Below are 20428 nucleotides of genomic sequence, written 5' to 3'. Positions count from 1 at the left end.
ATTGGAAGTAACTCCCAAGAACAATCCTAACTCACTAGCAATGCAAACTGCGAAGGTCTTGACTCAGGCAAAAAATCGAAGTGGATCTGACGTTTTTTGGGGATTTTGGAGCCTAGATTTAGGATTAGGACCGACGGTAAATCCTAGAGCTTAGAAGCCCTTGAACCTTTTACTTAGGGAGCCTCTAATAAACATGAGATTTAGGAGGTCCATGATGAAGCGCCTAGAGCCTTTTTGAACCGTGGGATAACGTCGGTTGATGCGTTGTCGATGTCAAGCTGGGGCCAGCTAAACAACACGTGGCGTGCAAAGTAGGCATACGAGCCTGTTAACGAGGATGTGGTGGAGAGGATCACGCAAGGTATACGAAGGGCGGTTTCAGATTGGCGGTAAGCGGGTTCCGGGTTCCTGGTTTCAGTTACGCAGTCTGCACTGTGTACGGAAATGTGAGTCTGTTTGTATCTCTCTTTCTGTCACAGTGCATGGCTGCTCCTTTATTTTGTGATGTAGATTCAAGCTTCGCCACCACAGGCTTCCACAGTCCTCTCTCTGTCTCTCTCTCTCTCACACGCACGCACGCACACACGCACACACACACTCTCCCTCTCTCTCCCTCTCTCTCTCTCTCTCTCACGCACACACACGTACTCTCTCTCTCTTTTCATTATAAAGCATTACTGCCATAACCACCTTCGTTCCTCTCTCTCCATTGTAACCACTATTGCTGTAGCCATTTGCTTCCGACCCCTCTCTCTCTCTCTCTCTCTCTCTCTCTCTGTCTCTATCTCTGTCTCTGTCTCTGTCTCTGTGCATTGTAACCATTATTGCCATAGCCATCTTCTTCCTACCTACCTACCCCTCTCTCTCTCTCTCTCTCTCTGTCTGCATTGTAACCATTATTGCCATAGCCATCTTCTTCCTACCCCTCTCTCTCTCTCTCTCTCTCTCTCTCTGCATTGTAACCAGTACTGCCATAGCCATCTTCTTCCTATTTTGATTACCATAGACCCTCTCCCTCCTCTCTCTCTCTCTGTCTGTGCATTGTAACCATTATTGCCGTAGCCATCTTCTTCCTACCCCTCTCTCTCTCTGCATTGTAACCAGTACTGCCATAGCCATGTTCTTCCTATTTTGATTACCATAGACCCTCTCCCTCCTCTCTCTCTCTCTCTCTACCGCACCCCACATTCCCCCCACTATGGGCAAAGGCGAGAAAGGCAACTACAAGCTCCGCCAAAGGCAGAGGCAATTGGCCTGCATCGCCCTGACAGTAATCCTAGTCATCATCATCATAGTGCTTGCAGTCCTCTACTTCACTGTCTACAAGCCCAAGGACCCCAAAGTGCAAGTGCCCACAATGCAGCTTCTCTCCCTCTACCCAGCGGGCTACCCTTCCACCATAACCTCGGTTAACCTAACCCTAATCCTGCAAGTTTCCATGTATAATCCTAACAGGGCTCCTTTCCATGTGCAGGATGGGAGCACAGCTTGCTTGTATTACTATGGTGCACAGGTGGGCTTTGCTGCTGTGCAACCTGGCACGATACCTTCACAGTCATTTATTACACTCTCTGTAGGGCTCACTGTGGAGGGGTCGACCCCTCTGCAGGGGTCCTACCTCTATGGTGACGTGTCCGCTGGTATATTGCAAATCAGCACCGCTGTGACCATCATGGGTAAGGTCACCACCCTCAACATCTTCTCTCATCACGCTAACGTTGTCTCCAAGTGCAATGTCAATGTCTCCTTGAACACCAGAAGCATTGAATCTTACACTTGCCAGAGGAGCTTCTCGCTAGACGACTAGAGAGAGTATAACAGATGTGTCTCTCTTCATGTCTAGAGAGAGTATGTTGATGGGTGAAGAAGCTTCTCTTGTTCGTTAGAAGAAGAGAGAGTATGTATATGTATGGAAGTGGTCAGGGGGATGTGTGGATGGGGAAATGTATCATGATGTGAAGAGAGATTATGATATGGGGTAGTTTATGCTCTCTCTCTTGATGAGCGTATGGATGGGGGCCCGGGGGATGATGTGGTGGTGTGTATATTGAGATTTCTATATTAATGTGTCATTTATCTCTCTCCTCAAATAAGTCATTCAATTAGTATGCAAAATTGTAGCTGCACGTGTGATGCCAAATTTTTTTTAATGTAATATTTTGTAAAGGCAGCACAGACGGAAATCCTACGGCTGTTGTGGTCGGAATGTCGCCTTTGCTTTGAAGTTTTTCAGTAATATTTTACCGGAGGTAAATTTTGTTAAATAAAACATTACAAAATGAAATTGATTCAATGATTGGCCATTGTTTAAGTGGTTTGGCTGGTCATTGTTTAAACTAAGGCCCATTACACACATTGCTAAAAAAAAAACTATTTTCTTAAAAATTAGAAAACTTTTACATATAAAATTAAGAAATTATCAATGAAGAGTTTTTTTATTTTTGAAGGTATTTGTACTATATTCCCTCAAATTTTGTAAGTATTGGCACCTTCAACATATAAATTTGCGGGTATTTTTTAAAATTTGAAGGTGACATTACACTAAACTCGGGTGACATTACACTAAAATTTGCGGGTATTTTTTTAAATTTGAAGGTGATAGTACACCAAACTCGGGTTTTTTCGAGCATTGATTACACATCGCTATACCCCTGCTTGCCCATGCTGATGTGGTGGGGGTATCTACCACCCATAATTCATGGGTAGGCAATCACCCCCACCCATACATGAAAAAAGAAGGAATTTTTGAAAATATATAAAGTAGTTTTTGGCCGTTTTTTCTGCATGCTTTAAGTGGTTGATTGGTTTTTTTCCTCCTTTTTTGAGGGGGAGACACATACACTAGGGGCACCCCTTAACCATTTGGCTGTAATCCCCACCCCCATGATTGGACATTATTTACAAGAATGTCACTCCCTTTTTACGCGAAAAGAGGAAATATTTGAATATCAAATAAATAATATCTTGGACTCCTTTCCACCAATGTGAGAAATTTTTTCACCTAAATGGTGAAACACCTTTAATTGTCAATTTTGACTTAATTTATGAGTTTTAAGAATAATTATAATCCAAAATTTTGAAAAATGATCCTTGTAAGTATTTCTCAAATTGAAGACATGCAATTACATTAAACCCCCTCTTTTTTACACATCATTTTCCATCCCATCCCTCCCACTCTCTCTCTCTCTCTCTCTCTCTCTCTCTCACACACACACACACACACACACATTCACACACATTCACACACATGCATCATGGTTCAATATTCTTCATGGATACATTGTACTAGTTATTTGGTCTTATAAATCCTCTTGGTCTTTTAAAGACACAAGTGGCCTAGATCTGTCTTTGGCGGTTGGTTGCCCATCTCTCTCTCTTTCTCTTTGGATCTTTTTTATTTTTCCCCTTTTAAACAAAACAAAAAACATTTTGTTTCAACTAATGCTACTCTCTCCTCTCTCTTTCTTCTCCTCTCATTTTTTCTCCTTTTTTTTAAAAATGTCTTGAGGTCTACAAAGAAGATAAAGTGACTAACACACATAGTAGAGTATATAAAAGCGGTCCATAATGTGAACATGCTAAGTGGAGTGCCTTTTCACTCACCATGAGATAGATCGTATTCAGTTTAATCTAGATGGGAATATAACTGACTGTCAATTCAAAGTCCTACCTTTGGGAGTTTTCAATGGGATCCTTGGAATGGATTGGCTCCACAAAAATGAAGCTAACATTCACTGTCACAAGGGAACCATTTCCTTCCTTGACCTTCATGGAAACAAAGTTCAAGGAACCGGAACTTCAAGATCCCCAGTTCTGCAATTAGTAAAAGCTTCTAAGTTATTGAAAGGACTTAGAAAGAAGTAGCTCATTCACGTTGTCAAAATGAATCTGATAGACACAAAGTTAAAGGCTAAAGAACTAGAATGGTTAAGTGAGTATGATGATTTATTCCCAGCAGAGCTAACAGAGATGCCTCCAATTCGAGAAGTAGATCATGTGATAGAATTGACCCCCGGAGCTCAGCCAGTAGCCCAGCGCACGTACAGAATGCCAATCCCTGAAGCCATTGAACTCAAGGAATAGCTTAGGCAGCTGTTAGAACAAGGGTTTGTAAGACCCAGTGTTTCACCTTGGGGAGCGCTAGTTCTCTTTCAGAAAAAGAAGTATGGAACGCTCAGACTCTGTGTGGATTACAGAGGTCTCAATCAGCTGACAGTTAAGAATAAGTATCCTATTCCTAGAATTGATGAGCTTTTGGACAGGCTAAGTGGAGCCCAGATCTTCACAAAGATAGATCTCAAATCAGGGTATTACTACCAGATCAGGATTAATGAGCAAGATATCCCGAAAACAGCCATCAATACTCGCTATAGGCACTATGAATTTACAGTCATGCCGTTTAGATTGACAAATGCCCCAGCTACATTCAATCGCCTAATGCAAGACATTCTCAGAGAATACTTGAATGATTTTGTTCTTGTTTTCTTTGATGATATTCTAATTTACTCAAAGAATACAGCTGACCATGAAGCTCACGTCCGAAAAGTTCTTGAGATTCTAAGGAAGCACCAACTCTTTGCAAAAAAGAGCAAATGCACTTTCTCTGCAGACCATGTTGAATACTTGGGCTTCCTAGTATCCAAAGACGGAATTTCACAATTCCGCAAAAGTCCAAGCAGTCATACCTGCTGAACCAAAGACAGTGAAAGAAGTCAGAGGATTCTTGGGATTAACTGGTTGGTATAGAATTTTTATACCTAAGTATGCTCTCATAGCTTCCCCCTGACTAATCTTCTCAAAAAGAATACCCCGTTTCAATGGTCTGCCAAGTGTCAGAGTGCTTTTGATAAGTTGAAGACCGCCTTGGTAACCTATCTCGTTCTAAAATTGCCAAATTTCTCTCTACCCTTTGAGGTAGTAAAACTGATGCCAGTGGTTTTGCCCTGGGAGGTGCACTCATGCCTGCAGGAAGGTCATGTAGTGGCCTATGAATCCCGAAAACTCAAAACGCATCAGAGAAATTATGCTATCCACGACCTAGAGCTACTTTCAGTAGTATATGCCTTGAAGTTGTGGAGACATTACCTACTGGGTCAAAGATTCACATTGATGACAGATCATCAAAGCTTAAAGTCGATCTTCACTTAGAAGGATCTCAACATGCGCCAAAGAAGGTGGATGCAGACCCTATAGGAATTTGATTTTGAAATCAAGTACCGCCCAGCAAAGAAAATGTGGTAGCAGATGTCCTCAGCAGAAAAGCCTCCTTGCTTGCACAGTGGTGTCAAATCCATTGATTAATGAAGCAAGAGAGAAGATCATGCAGGATAGATTCTTTGGCCCTATTGCTACCCTACTTATGCAGGAAAGCAAAACTCCTCAGGAGTTGAACCGAGTTCAAGGGTATAGCTGGATGATGGAATTATGTATTATAATAGCAGGCTATGCATTCCCAATGATGAGGGAACTAAGGGTCAAATTCTGAATGAAGCCCATGACAACCTTATTGCAGGACATCCAGGTTTCATCAAGACCTACATGTCTGTAAAGAAAAGCTTCTTTTGGCCTGGACTAAAAAAGGATGTACTTAATCATGTACATCAATGCTTGATTTGTCAGAAAGTCAAAGCAGAGAGAGTAAAAATATATGGGAAGTTACATCCATTAGACATCCCCCAGATGAAGTGGGAATGTATCAGTATGGATTTTATTACTGGACTACCTTCAGTGCAATCAGGTTACAACTCCATCTTTGTGGTAGTTGATAGACTAACCAAAGTTGCCTATCTGATTCCAGTAAAAGAAACCTACACTGCAGTGGCCGTGGCCAAAGTGTTCCTCAAGGAAATCTTCATATTGCATGGCCTACCCAGGAGAATAGTAAGTGATCGAGATCCCAAGTTCACGTCAAGATTTTGGACTGCATTTTTCGAAGCAGTAGAAACTTTCTTGGATCTCAGCACAACTTACCACCCCGAGACCGATGGTCAATCTGATGAAAGGGTGAACCAAGTAATCAAAGATATACTTCCGGCATGCTGTGGGTGGCAGGGAACCCAAGAAGTGGCTAAGCTATCTGCACCTAGTGGAGTTCGCCTACATGAGCCCTTTCTCTTCTTTCTCACATGGTATCAGAGCAAGGTGGTGGCGCACATAGAGCCTCCTTATCCTTCTTTCTCTCTACCTTTAGTCCTCTTCAACAACCCCGCTTTCAATTGTATTTTTTCATTCTTTGATTTTCTGCCAAACGAATGCGTTTTTGAGGATTGTGCTCGCTTAACCTACTGGAATCATCGTGGTCTACAACTTTGCAGAAGAAAGTTTTCGCAAATTCCTCACCATTTTTGAGTTATTCTTCGCAAACTGCCTGCATGCAAAATTTCTGCTTGCATTTTTTGTAGAAGCCCTTACTCATCATCCTTGCACTCATTCAATGATGCAAGAGGCTTCAAACCAGACCCTTACCATCCTCTACAAGTGTGTTTTTAAAGCACTTCAATCCGAGTCCTACAACTCTACTTGCGGTGAAAACATTGCCAACTAGTTTTCCCTACATGCGGTAGCGTTTTTTTGGAGGCTTCTTGTGGAGAGATTTCTTGGCTGCGTTTTTCATCATCAACTTCAGCTCTCTTCATGGTGTTTTGAGGTACATATTCATCCTCTTTTCTACACCTTTCTACCGGCTGAAAATTCCACTTTGCTACACACTTTGTGTTTGCGTTTTTGTGGACAATCAACTCCTCCATACTCCTTCTACCTAAGGCTACATTCTCAGCCCTCTTTTGGTGGTTTCTACAGAGTCTATTGGTTCATATATCGGCTACGTTTTGTGGTTTGCGTTTTTGTGGACAATCAACTCCTCCATACTCCTTCTACCTAAGGCTACATTCTCAGCCCTCTTTTGGTGGTTTCTACAGAGTCTATTGGTTCATATATCGGCTACGTTTTGTGGTTGCGTTTTTTCGCACTATCTTTGTGCATATTTTGGAGATACTTCCTTGGTGGACAGCCCTTCTATTGGCTGCATTTTTGGAGGTACGACACTTCTTCCCTTGTGTTTTCCCACCCTCCTCTCCCTATGGGATCTCGGAAGTCCTCTACTCCAAAAGACAAAGGCAAACTTGAAGATACTATGGATCCTACATCTCCTACGACGGTTGTGGACCGGCAACTACTACAACGGAAGTTGGTGCAATTCCTTCTTCGGTAGGTGCTTCTACTTTCTCTTTTCCGTCGTATCCATTACCTTCTACGGATCCTTTCTCTCTTTCTTCTTTGTCCTTTATGCCTTCCTATCCACATACTACTATGCCCTCTATGGTATATCCCCCTACATCATCTATGCCTTTTATGGCAACTTCATCTACTATGATTCCTCCTCCTACTACTTCCACTACTACTCCTCTCCCCACGTAATCATATCAGCCCTTTAACCCATTCACTCAATCTTTGAGCCTTCCAAGTCTTTCCGATTCACAAAAGCTTACCCCAAACAACTACCACACTTGGTCCTTGTTTATGCAACTTCTTTTGGAAAGCGCCAGGGTGTGGACTATAATCACTTCTCCTCATATGGTGCCTTCTCAATATCAAACCTATATGGATGCAGGGGCCAAAGCTTTACTTGTGCATGGCATGTCTACATCAGTTGTGTCTCAATTTCTCTCTACAAGGAGTACGGCTCAACAATTATGGCACGCTATACAAATGCAATATGGAAGACTTTCAACGGTTAAGATGGCTAAGTTGGAAGAAGATTTGGATAAGCTTTCTATCTCCGAATCCGACAACACAGTGGAGAAGCTTGGAGAATTCAATCGAATCAAGCGGCAACTTGAAGAGTTTGGTACATTGGTAAGCAATCCGGTCCACAAGCTACTTGGTAAATTGCCTTCTTCTTTTGAATCGTTCAAAGATAACATCTTTCTTCGAGTTCCTTTCCCTTCCTTTGAAGAGACTATGGGTCTTCTTCATGTTAAGTGCCTTACTCGTCTCGCAAGCAAAACAAAAAGGACTCGGCTTTTGTAAGCCAAGGCAAGGGCAAAGGCAAAGGCAAGGGGAATGATCGCTCTAATTCCAATGGATGCTAAAGATTCTTCAACCAAAGGCGACAAGGACAAATCAAAGGATTCTTCCAAGGAGTGCACTTTCTGTGGTCGTAGTGGCCATACGGAGGATCGTTGTTTTGCTAAGAAGGCGGCATCCAAGAAGGTAAAAGCTGAACTTGAATCCAAATCTAAGGGTTCTTCTACATCATCTTCTCACGACAAAGACAAAGATAAGAAGGAAGATGGTAACACCAAGGTTGCATATGTTGCTATGTCTTCTACTTCTTCATGTGACACATCACTTGTGGTAATCAAAGATCTTGATACGCATACTGCGGATGAGTGGATTGCCGACAGTGGTGCTACCTCTCACATGACGAATAGTTCTTCCTTATTTGAAAACTATAAGTCTATCTCTTCATCAGTACACATTGGTGATGCTTTGTCTCTCCCTGTGATTGATTGGTATTGATGGTTTCTTTTGGCGATGCTATCTTACATGATGTTTTGCATGTGCCTAAGATGTCTGCCAACTTATTTTCTATCTCTAAGGCTACTTCTAAAGGTCTTGGGGTTTACTTTGATGATGAAGTGATTGAAATCATTGATAGATAGTCACTTTCTTGTGTGGCACATGGTTATCAAAATGCTGGGCTTTATCATATAAGCTCTTTTACAGCACAGTTGCCACCACATGAGTCTCATCTTCATCAATTATTTGCTTCTCCTAAAGCACTTGTTTCTAATGAAGATAGTGATCTATGGCATTTCTGCTTTGGCCATGTTCCTCTTGCTACTTTGCAACATCTTGTCTCACATGACATGGTTACAGGTCTACCAAAGCTTCAGAAACCTCTCCATCATATTTGTTCTTCTTATGCTCAAGGAAAGCAACATCGGGCTTCTTTTCCAGAGGAGGCTACTCATAGGGCCACATGCATACTTGAGCTTATTCATGCTGATCTTGTAGGACCTATGGAAGTACAAATGCTTGGTGGATCCAAGTATTATATGCTTCTTGTGGATGACTTCTCTCGCAAATCATGGGTTTATTTCTTACCTAAGAAGTCTGATGCTCTTTCTCAAATTCTGAATCACCTTGGATGTTCATCTACTCCGACACTCATCTACTCAGATTCACAGAGTGCTATTGCTTTAGCCAAAAATCCAATTATTCAAGGACGATCCAAACACATTGATGTTCATTTTCATTTTGTTCGTGATTGGATTTCTGAAGGTCGCATTCAGCTTGAGTATTGTCCTACCAAAGATAATGTTGCTGATTTGTTTACTAAGCCTCTTCCTTGACCTACCTTGGATTATCTTCTTCAGCGCATTGGCGTTTGTCCTCCCATTTGGACCTAAAGAGGAGGGGTTGGATAGGTGTCATCTCCAGATGGTGTCACGCTAGTTGCACACTCTTTAGCCTCTAGGCATTTTTGGGATTTATAGCATTCATTTCCATTTTTTCCTATTTACACACATTTTTTGGTGGAGGAAAGGGTGGAGGAACTTTCCTATATATATGAGGCATTGTAGTTCATTTCTAATCAAGTTGGCTAGTGGTTCATAATTAGATATGGCCCACAGTATCTGGGGGACAACTTCTTGTACTTCCCAAGAGATAGAGAACTTCTTTTGGGGCATACTCGAATGAAGACCATATCTGCTTCTTCAAATTTTCTGTCTGACCTCTTCTTATCTGCATACTGCTTCTATCTATCCTGGGCAGCTTTTAAATCTTTGCGGATTGACTGCATCTACTGCTCCATGTCGTCAAGCATTTATCTCGACATGAGAGAAGAGACAATGTACTCAAGAACTCATCAATGAACCACTAGCCAACTTGATTAGAAATGAACTACAATGCCTCATATATATAGGAAAGTTCCTCCACCCTTTCCTCCACCCAAAAATGTGTGTAAATAGGAAAAAATGGAAATGAATGCTATAAATCCCATAAATGCCTAGAGGCTAAAGAGTGTGCCACTAGCGTTATTTTAAAAGATGCATAATAGAAAATAACACTTTTCTCTAGAAATTCTTTTTATTTTAAAAGTGTTATTCCTATTAAATTGATTTTATGTATAAATAGACGCATAAAAGGATTTTCTTTTATATAAAAGTGTTATTTCCATTGAAGTTGGATTTTATGCATAAAGAAATTTTTATATCAAAATTAGATTCTCTTTAATTCTATGTTTAATTTCCATGAATATTTGATAAATGAATAAGTAAATACTCTAAGAGAGAAATTTCTATTCACTCGGATTGTAAAGAAAAAATTTAGAAAATCTATCGAAGTCAGAATTTCAAATAAATGATTAATTTATTCCTCATCAAAATTCGTGTGATTAATTTTAGAAATCAGTTAAGTGAATACTCAATGAATGAAATTCAGTAAAATAGTAACTGAAACATCACCCCCTTTTTGAGAAAGATAGTTCAGGAAGAACCTTATCAAACTCGAACCCCGAATCAGACTATGACCAAGACCACACTTTCGTCAGTTTCGAGGAAAGAAGATGTGACCGATTTAGGAAAATACACTCAAATCTCTCACCAAATCTGAAACTAAGTTAAGACCCTTCGAATTGATCTGAGGATCAAGGTTACAAAATTCGAGGAATTCTGTTTTGAAATTCAGTATTACGATTATGAAGTTTTGGGAATACTGATTTAAGATATACTCATTGTATTCAAAAGAAAATCAAACTGAAAACTTGCATAAAAACCCTATTTTCTTAAAGGACTGTCTTACGCCAGAATGCTGGAGGGAGCATTTGGTATGTGTTTTTCTAAGGGAAATTCAGTTGCAACATCTGGCGAGGAGTGTTCAAAGGATAGCTCACACGGCAAAGCCTGCCCAGGTCTTGACCAGCCCCTCGGTACGGTTAAAATGGTGCGCTTTCGGTACGATGGACGAGGGTCGATGAAGCGGTCCCTGAGTGAAGTTACAGGACACCTAAGGAGGATCCTGGAGAGTTCTGACCAGACAATGCACGGGCTCGCGGTGCCTAGGACACCCATGCGTATGTCGTGGAAGATATTGTATGATGGACTAATGATTATTGTAATCTTTTACTAGATCTCGTTGTTTGCTAACCAACTGGTCTCAACGGAGAGTCTAAAGTGATACTGTTTTTTCTAAGAAACAAGGATTGGATGGAAATTTTGAGTTATGACATCTGTAATCAATAACTGTTTGTCAATGGATTGTTTTATAAGTTAAAGTTTAAAGAGGAGTGTGTGCGTATCTGTATTCGAAAGCAAAAGTTAAGAAAGGCATTCAATTATCGGTGGGTGAGTAATTGACTGGTTCTACCAATTCCAGTGGTTGGGTGGTGGCTAATCCATGGGCCCCGGATGGGCTGGAATCAGTAGAGTTTTAATAATGAAATTGAATATTATGAATACGCTTAGAACTCGAGTAGTTAAATAAAAACCTGAAGACTTCTCAAATGAATAGATCAATACCTGTGCCTGATTCAGTTAGAAAAAAAGCATTGATTTCTTCAAGTTAAGTCTGTAATAGTTTTTCTTCTATCTGGTTTAATCAGTTGAAGGTTAGTTTAGTCTCTTGACCCCGTTAAGGAAATCAAAAAGGTGGAATCGTCCCCGTTAAGGAAATCAAAAAGGTGGAATCAAAATTCGTTAAATCAAAAAGGTGGAATCGTCCCCGTTTTTCGAGCAAGGGAAATTTTCCCGGTTTCAATTTCGGAATGACCACCAGATTAGTCTCATGTCTGGACATTCGAGGGCGAGGCCCCGAGTGAGAAACCCTGCCATACGCAAGAAGAAGCTACTTCCGCTGCTATCAATCGGGAATCCGATGCGCGGAGGGGGCAGTGGAATCTCACACGTATTATGACGCAACCTGCCACTTCATGGTCTATCAACAAAACCACTGGATGAGGACTCTCATGGTCCACTCAATGACTGTGATTGCTGACTTGCGTTGTGTGCAACCGTGTTTCCACTTACATAAGTCCCAAACAACATCTTTTTCAGTAGCATACCAGCTACTCATCTCATCAAGTACAACATCCCTTCTTACTCTTAATTCACGTGTAGTAGGATTATAGCATCTATATCCCTTTTGCTCAAGGGAATACCCAATAAACATACATTTTTTGCCTTTATATCTAGCTTAGTATGTAACTCATCTGGCACATGCACATATACAATACATCCAAAAACTTTCAAGTGGGAAAAATCAGGTTTCTTGCCAGTAAACTTCTCCTCTAGCGTTACATCATGCATGGCTGTAGGAGTCCTCTTCATGATATAAACTATTGTAGACATAGCCTCAGCCCAATAACATGTGGCATATTCTTCTCTACCATCAATGCTCGTACTATCTCTACAGTGTGCTTGTTTTTCTGCTCAGCAACTCCATTTTGTTTTTCTGCTTAGCAACTCCATTTTGTTGCGGAGTGTAATTGCCTCTGAATGCCATTCTTTTGCAATAATTCAGAGAAATCATTGGAGAAGTATTCTCCCCCTCCATCTAACCTTAGACACTTCACATGCTTTCCTATCTGTTTTTCAGCCACCACATCACTCTGAAATTCTGAAAATGAGTGAAAACTTCACTCTTCTCCTTCATGAAATACACCCACACTTTCCTCGTGTGGTCATCAATGAATGTTACATAGTACCTGCAGCCACCCATAGACATAGTCTATGGGTGGCTGCATGAAATACACCCACACTTTCCTCGTGTGGTCATCAATGAATGTTACATAGTACCTGCAGCCACCCATAGACATAGTCTTCGCAGGACTCCATACATTTGAATGCACAACATTTAGTACATTCCTGCTCACATTTCTGTCATGTGGAAGTACATGCTTTGTTTGCTTTCCAAATTGACATGCTTCATATATTTTCTACATACCTTCAACTTTAAACTTAGGCATCCCTGTCACAATTTCTTTAGTCTATATAGACTTCATTCTTTGCACATTTACATGCCCAATTCTCTTATTCCCAATGTCTGTATCTGTAACAACTCCTGAACCATTTGCAAACATTGCAGCACTCACTTCAGGCATATTTACATTCAATTTAAACATTCTACCCACTCTGTTGCCTTTTGCAACCAACCTGCACTTATCTTTAAAGTCTTCTACATAACAGCCACCATCAGGGTTAAACCAAACCTGCAAACCATGCTCAATCATCTAGCCAATTGAAACCAGATTCTTTGTAATGTTTGGAACATGAAGTACATCTGCAAGGTACTTCACCTTACCATGTAGATAGACAATGGCACATCTCCAACATGGGCAATCGGATGAGCAGTGTCATCCCATGTTTCAACAAAATTTGGTCTTTCAAGACTCTTCATTTCCTTGAACCACTCACTATGACTTGTCATGTGGTTTGAAGCACCTGAATCAATATACCATACATCATCCTTACATGCTGCTACATCATTTCTAGACACAGCATCAACCACATGTTGCATAACAAACAACCTCTCATTATCCTCATTATTTCTGCTAGAGGACACATAGTTGTTTTGCTGCACTTTTCCATTTCGCATGTCACTCTGTTTCTTATAGCAATCTGCCTGCACATATCCAGGCTTTTACCATAATAAAAATAGCCTTATGTATCATTATGCTACCTTTGCCAATTATCATGACCTCTTTGACTCCCCCTACCTCTAAACTGGTCTCTTCCACATGTGTGTTGTTGTTGTGAATCCTGGGACTATTGCTGCCTCTACTGACCATAATTCAGATTACCTGTTCAGCCACCACCTTGGCCACATCCATGACCTCTACCTCTTCCTCTACCTAAACTTGTGTAGAAGGTCTGCTGCTCTGAACTGTTTTTATTTTGTGAAGACTGTTGATCTTCACCCAAATTTTTCTCTTCAGTGATCAGCAATGACACCAAATCTGCGAGGTTGGGAATGTTCTCCCGAGTTTGAATAGACGTCTTGAATGCCTTGTATTGTGGCCCGAGACCACGTAAACACACTTCCACCTTATCATCATCATCAATAGAAACACCAATTAAGGGATTCCACAATGCCCTTAATCTTCAAGACATAATCATTCACAGACATATTTTTCTTCTCCACAATATGAAGCTCATTCTTCAACTGAATCTTTCGTGCCTTGGTGTTGGTTTCATACAGTTTCACCAAGCTATCCCATGCCTCCTTAGGTGACTTGGCATCCTGTATATGCCCAATCATGGTATCATGTATACTAATAAAAAGCCAATACATGACTTTCCTTGCTCCTTGATTCCAATCCTTGAATTCTTTTACATCTGCAGGCAGTTGGATTAATCTCCGGTATCTCTGGTGCCTCCTCATGTTCACCTTCAATGTAGTCCCAGTAACCTTTTCACATTAGGAAATTTGTCAATCTAAACCTCCAAGCATTGAAGTTGTTCTTGTTAAGATTCTCTGCAGCAGCAATCTAGTTTATTCCATCATTCGACATCTTTTCTGCAACACAAATTTACCAAAAAACAGGACTCTCATTTGACCTGCACAAACTACTGTATTCTTTGCAGTGGTTCTATATAGCATCCAAACTGTCACAGAGTGATAGTTCGGCACAATCATTGCTTCTAGAGGAGGATGATGTGGTCTTTGTTGAGCCCGTGCGGATGCTAACCCGATCGTCACTGTGGCCAACATGCTTAGAGTGTTGTTTCTTTTGGGATGTGGTCTTCTTTAGCTTGGCCTGCAAAACCATGTGATGACATTCAATGGGACAGTGGATATCTTCCCATGTTAAACGCTCAACACGTTGAGGGATGGCATGCCTTCGACAATGGAATGAGAAACTAGACACCATGTTGAGAAAATACATGATTTAAGATGGCTATGGAATGTGTGAGGGTTGCAAGAGAAAGATATGGTGGATAAAAGCTGAAAGAAGACATCATTAGAGCATGATATCAACACTAAGTGATTAAGGTATGAGACATGACTAATCAAAGAATCACATTTTTAAATTTTGAGAATGAGCTTGTTACATCCATTTGTAGCTCTTATAGAGCTCTCATTCACATGTTCCATGCACACTTGTGCCATCCATGTGTTCATAAATGCTCACATGCCTTGTGCACCCTTGTACCTTCCATGTGCCTACCATGTGCCTACTTTTTTAACCATTGACTACCTTTTACATTCATCCATTCACATCCTCTAATAAACTTAGCTTGCATCCCTTACAATTTCATAGCATCCACACCGGGGTGCATATATGGAGGGGCCTAGATGAGAGCTCTTCAAAGATCGTTTTGCCCTCCCGGCCAAGCATGTGTGGCATGGCGACCACATGTGAATGAGTAATTCAGGCCAGGGTGCCACCGAATGAAATGGAGGCATTGGGGACATTCAACCATGACCGAAAGGTGTCCATGGTGTACGGGGAAGCTTAAAAAAGCTTCAACGATGCGCGTGTAGGCCTCAAATAGGAGTTTTAGCTCACTTTTGCCTCGTGCATGAATGCACCCTTAAGATTAAAAGTGGTCGTTTGAGGCGTCTTATGCATGTAAAAACGACCCTAGTGAGTCGCGGAGGTAGACCAAAAGTACCTCTAAAGATTTAGAAATTTAAAAATTTTGGATTCTTTTTTTTATTAAAAAATTTTGGGTTTGCGGTCGTACGCTTACGAGCATACGCACGTAGCTTTAGTGTGGAACATCCGTTCTAATTTTTATTAAAAAAATTTAGGTTTGCGATCATACGCTTACGAGCATACGCACGTAGCTTTAGTGTGGAACATCCGTTCTATTTTTTATTTTTTTAACAATTTTTTTTGGTATGGTCGACAAGTGTGAAACGGCAGTAAGAAATTTTTTTTTAATGAATTCTTTTTGGGTATGGTCGTATGCTTACAAGCATATGCCTATGGCTTTAGTATGGAACTGTCGGCAAGTGTGAAACGGTCATACGGTTTTTTTATTTTTTATTTTTTATTTTAAAAGAGTTTTTTTTTACAAGCGTATGCCTATGGCTTTAGTATGGAACGGCCACGACAAGTGTGGAACGCCTGTATGGTTTTTTTTTTGTACAACTATTCGCTTACAAACGTACGCCCATGGCTTTAAGATGGAACAGCCGTACATAAATTTTTTTTAAGGGTTTTTTTTGTGCAACCGAACACTTATAAGCATACGCCTGTGGCTTTAGGATAGAATGGCCATGACAAATGTGGAACGACCGGCAAGTTGGAATTTGAGTTTGAATTTAAAATTTGGAATATCAATTTCAATTTCAAATTGGTGGAGGGAAGTGAGTGGGAGACAACTAAGACGCCCTCATTAATGCTAGGTAGGTCGGAAAGGGCTAAAGTTAGAGGCTACCTCTAAATTAGTGGATTTCAACTAATTTAGAGACACTCTAGCTTAACTAAAAATTAGCTTAACTAAAAATTAATTCTCTTAATCCCACTATTAATCACTCCTTTACCCTCTTCTTTACTCTCAAATTACTCCTAGTTGGTGAGGACTTTAAGCATGGAGATTTGATAGGCGTATTAGCAATGTTTACGCTAATCCAAAGATGTGATTACTTCAAAATAATTTCACTAATTAGGTCACTAAGTAATCCACTCAAAAGAGGAAAAATTAGACAAAAGAGACCAAATTAGTGCTGATTCTAGCCTAATTGGAGTGAGCTAAGCATAGATTTGAGTCAAGGCAAGTGTTTAGAACACTAATTCCAGTCCAATTGGTCTAATTGTAAGCAATTAGGCTCAATTCTTTAGTTTTTTGCTCTCTTTAAGTCCACTAATCACACTAACTAGTAGGTTAGTGAAATTAGGATATACTTTATGGTTTTTTATTATTATTTTATTTGATTAGTGTTCTATCTAGTAATGCTAACCTACCTATGCAAAGAGATTAAGCAAAAGAAAAAAGAAATAAGCTAAATTTTTTTTTAAAAATAGTTTAGGTTTAAGCAAAAACCCTCTTAATTAGGCTCTCTAATCACCCAAATCACAAGTTTTTTTACTCAAACAAGTAGTAATCCTACTCTAAACACAAAACTATACATGAATCTTAACAAAAACATCAAAAATAACTAAACAAAACATCAAACAATATTATGCCCTCACACAAGGGTGTAAAACAAAGATTTCTCTTCCACTTCTTCTCACTCACAAAGAGCTTTTCATAGGACCTAACCACTTACTCCCCGGATTTGGTGATTGACACACACATACCCCGGATTTGGTACTTCGATGATTACCACACACACCCATAATTGAATTTTCCATTTAGCTTTCACTCACATGTGCTTTGCACAATTCAGTTTTGCACTTGAAAAAAATCATAATCATTTGTAAAAACAATCCTTTACAAAAAGATATAGGCATCATTCATAAGTACTCATAGGTCCCAGTCTCCATGACATACAAGAGTACGAGCCGTCAGATTGGTGTAACTTTCTTGGTATTTTAACTCTCTCAGCCTTAATTGTTTGGTACACACCAGGCACTTGATTACATGTTGAATTAATCCTGGCGATAAGAAGATCTTCTTCACTACCATATAAGTTTTTATCACTCCAAGATGTCCTGCTTCTATACTGTTGTGTGCTTCAATCAATATATTTTTCTTTAGGTCATCATCCATAGTGGGAATACACAAGTGGTCATTGAAATATAAATATCCATGCTCCATTCTAAATCCGTGTATCTTATTTAGTTCTTAAGGGGACTTCCTCTCTCTTGTAAAAGCAATGATTTAATTGGTGAAAAGAACTTGTGTCCCTTGCACAGTGATCCTTTACCCCCTCCAATAATGGATTTGAAATCATACTTACTACCATTAAAGAAGATTTCCTAACTGATGGCATCTACAACCACATTTTCCTTCCTTGGCCTATGCTTAATTTTAAAGTCAAATTCCTGGAGAGTCTACATCCATCTCCTCTGATGCATGTTAAGTTTGTCCTGAGTAAATATCCACTTTAGGCTCTTATGGTCAATGACCAATGCAGACCTTTACCCTAGAAGATAGTGTCTCAATAAATTTAAGGTTTATACAATTGCTAGCAAGTCAAAATCATGGACTATGTAATTTCTCTCATGAATGGTTACACACTTTTTTTGGGAAATACTCAAGGGAACTTTTGAATTAGGAATCAATCATTTCTAAGGTTTTTATATTATCAAGGGTATTTTCTCTCTCCAAAATTGTGCCTTATAAGAGGTATCTTACAATTAAGGGGCATGTAGATAGTATTGCTCAAATTGGGGGGATCTTTCTTTCCTAGAGATGAAGGTAGATATAAAGTTTTGGGAGGCCCAAAAATAGTTATAGATTTATAACCAACAAAAACAAGAACTGGATGCTATAGCTGAATAAAGACACAAGGAAAGAGGAACAATCCTAGAGCCAAATGTTCCAAAGAAGGAGAGATCAAAGGTTGGGGCACATGCCCAAGCCCTAGCATAAAGCATTAGCACAAGGAATGCCCCCTCTAAAGCCAATCCACAAAGAGTCAAAGAAGGTTGACTAGGCGACGGCTAACCTTTATGGGCTAATAGAACCCAACTCAGGAAAAAGGGAAATACCTAGAGAGCAACTGCATAGTAAGGTAGATATTAATAACCAATCATGAATTCCTTGCTTACATACATGCAGTGCTTTTACAAGGGCACAATAGATTGCCCCAAGGGGGAGAAGCACTAAATGCTAAAATCCCATTTTTCGCCATAAACTTGAGTAGAGAGGAGTATCACAGAGAGATTCATCCAGGAAAGGGAAGGGCAAGAGGACAAGAGGGGAAGAGGAAGAGGAAATGTATATTTCACTAAACTAAAGGGGATGGGAAGACGGGAAGAGGAAGAGAAAATGTATATTTTATCTTTGAATTTAAATAAAATATCCATTAATTCCAATATGCTAGGAATTTCTCTTTTCCCATCTAAATGATTGAATTCCAAATATCATAGGAATTCCTCTTTTATCATTTAAATATTTCTCATAAATAAAATAAATTTATCTAAAATACATCTTTGAATTTAAATAAAATATCCATTAATTCCAATATGCTAGGAATTTCTCTTTTCCCATCTAAATGATGGAATTCCAAATATCATAGGAATTTCTCTTTTATCATTTAAATATTTCTCATAGAGAAAATAAATTTATCTAAAATTTATCTTTGAATTTAAATAAAATATCCATTAATTCCAATATGCTAGGAATTTATCTTTTCCCATCTAAATGATTGAATTCCAAATATCATAGGAATTCCTCTTTTATCATTTAAATATTTCTCATAGATAAAATAAATTTATCTAAAATTCATATTTAAATTTAGATAAAATATCCATTAATTCCAATATGCTAGGAATTTCTCTTTTTCCATCTAAATGATTGAATTTCAAATGTCATAGGAATTTCTCTTTTATCATTTAAATATAATTAATGCTAAAAGAGGACTGCCTACCATATTCTAGGATTAGACATCCTATGCAAAAAGAATGATTTTCATCATATTTCATGAGAAATAATTTTTTTGTAATTATGCATAATTAATTGATTATGAGAAAAGAGTAAATTTTGGTAAATTTATTTTACAAAAAGAGGAATTCCCATGATATTTGAGATCCAAGTAATTAAATGGTAAAAGAGGAATTTTTGGTAAATTTATTTTTATGCAAAAAGAGGAATTCCCATGATATTTGAGATCCAAGTAATTAAATGGTAAAAGAGGAATTTTTGATCGGCATAATTCAAATTATGAGTATTTATGAAAAGTGGAATTTTGAGCATTATTAATTTTATTGGAAAATATGGGTAGAATTGATTTTTGTAAATCCCATAAATCTTTTACTCAAATGAAGAATATTGAATATATTTCACTTAAAATTTTTGAGAAAGAATATGAAAATATCCATCGAGAAAAAGTACCTTTAACTAGGCCAAGCAATTGGTAGAAACTTAGAAAAGTCCTATCAGTATCGAAAGTAGAAAACGGTACTAAATGTGAATGCGATGTGAATAAGATGTGAATGCGATGTGATAAGATGTGAGTGGATGTGATGAGATGTGATGTGATGTGATGTAAATGGATGTGGATGTGGATGTGATGAGATGTGATGTGATGTAAATGGATGTGGATGTGGATGTGATGAGATGTGGATGAGATGCGATGTGATGTAAATGGATGTGGATGTGGATGTGATGAGATGTGATGTGATGTGAATGGATGTGGATGTGGATGTGATGAGATGTGGATGAGATGCGATGTGATGTAAATGGATGTGGATGTGGATTGGATGTGATGAGATGTGATGTGATGTAAATGGATGTGAATGTGAATGTGATGAGATGTGAATAAGATGTGATGAGATGTGAATAAGATGTAATGATATGTGAAAGGA

General features: G+C 39.2%; 1 protein-coding gene across 1 annotated transcript; it reads left to right on the top strand.

Moving 5' to 3' along the window:
* Nucleotides 1–529: 529 nt before the first annotated feature.
* On the top strand, nt 530–2170 carry LOC147603732 (uncharacterized). The gene has a single exon (XM_086796060.1). It carries the CDS (start codon nt 1199–1201, stop codon nt 1805–1807), a length of 609 nt encoding a protein of 202 aa, XP_086652186.1. The 5' UTR covers nt 530–1198; the 3' UTR covers nt 1808–2170.
* Nucleotides 2171–20428: the final 18258 nt, after the last annotated feature.

Source organism: Cibotium barometz, chromosome 63 (assembly GCF_041138505.1).
Source record: "Cibotium barometz isolate CiBa-2024 chromosome 63, ASM4113850v1, whole genome shotgun sequence".
Taxonomy (NCBI): domain Eukaryota; kingdom Viridiplantae; phylum Streptophyta; class Polypodiopsida; order Cyatheales; family Cibotiaceae; genus Cibotium; species Cibotium barometz.
This window is presented reverse-complemented; position numbering and strand designations above follow the sequence as displayed.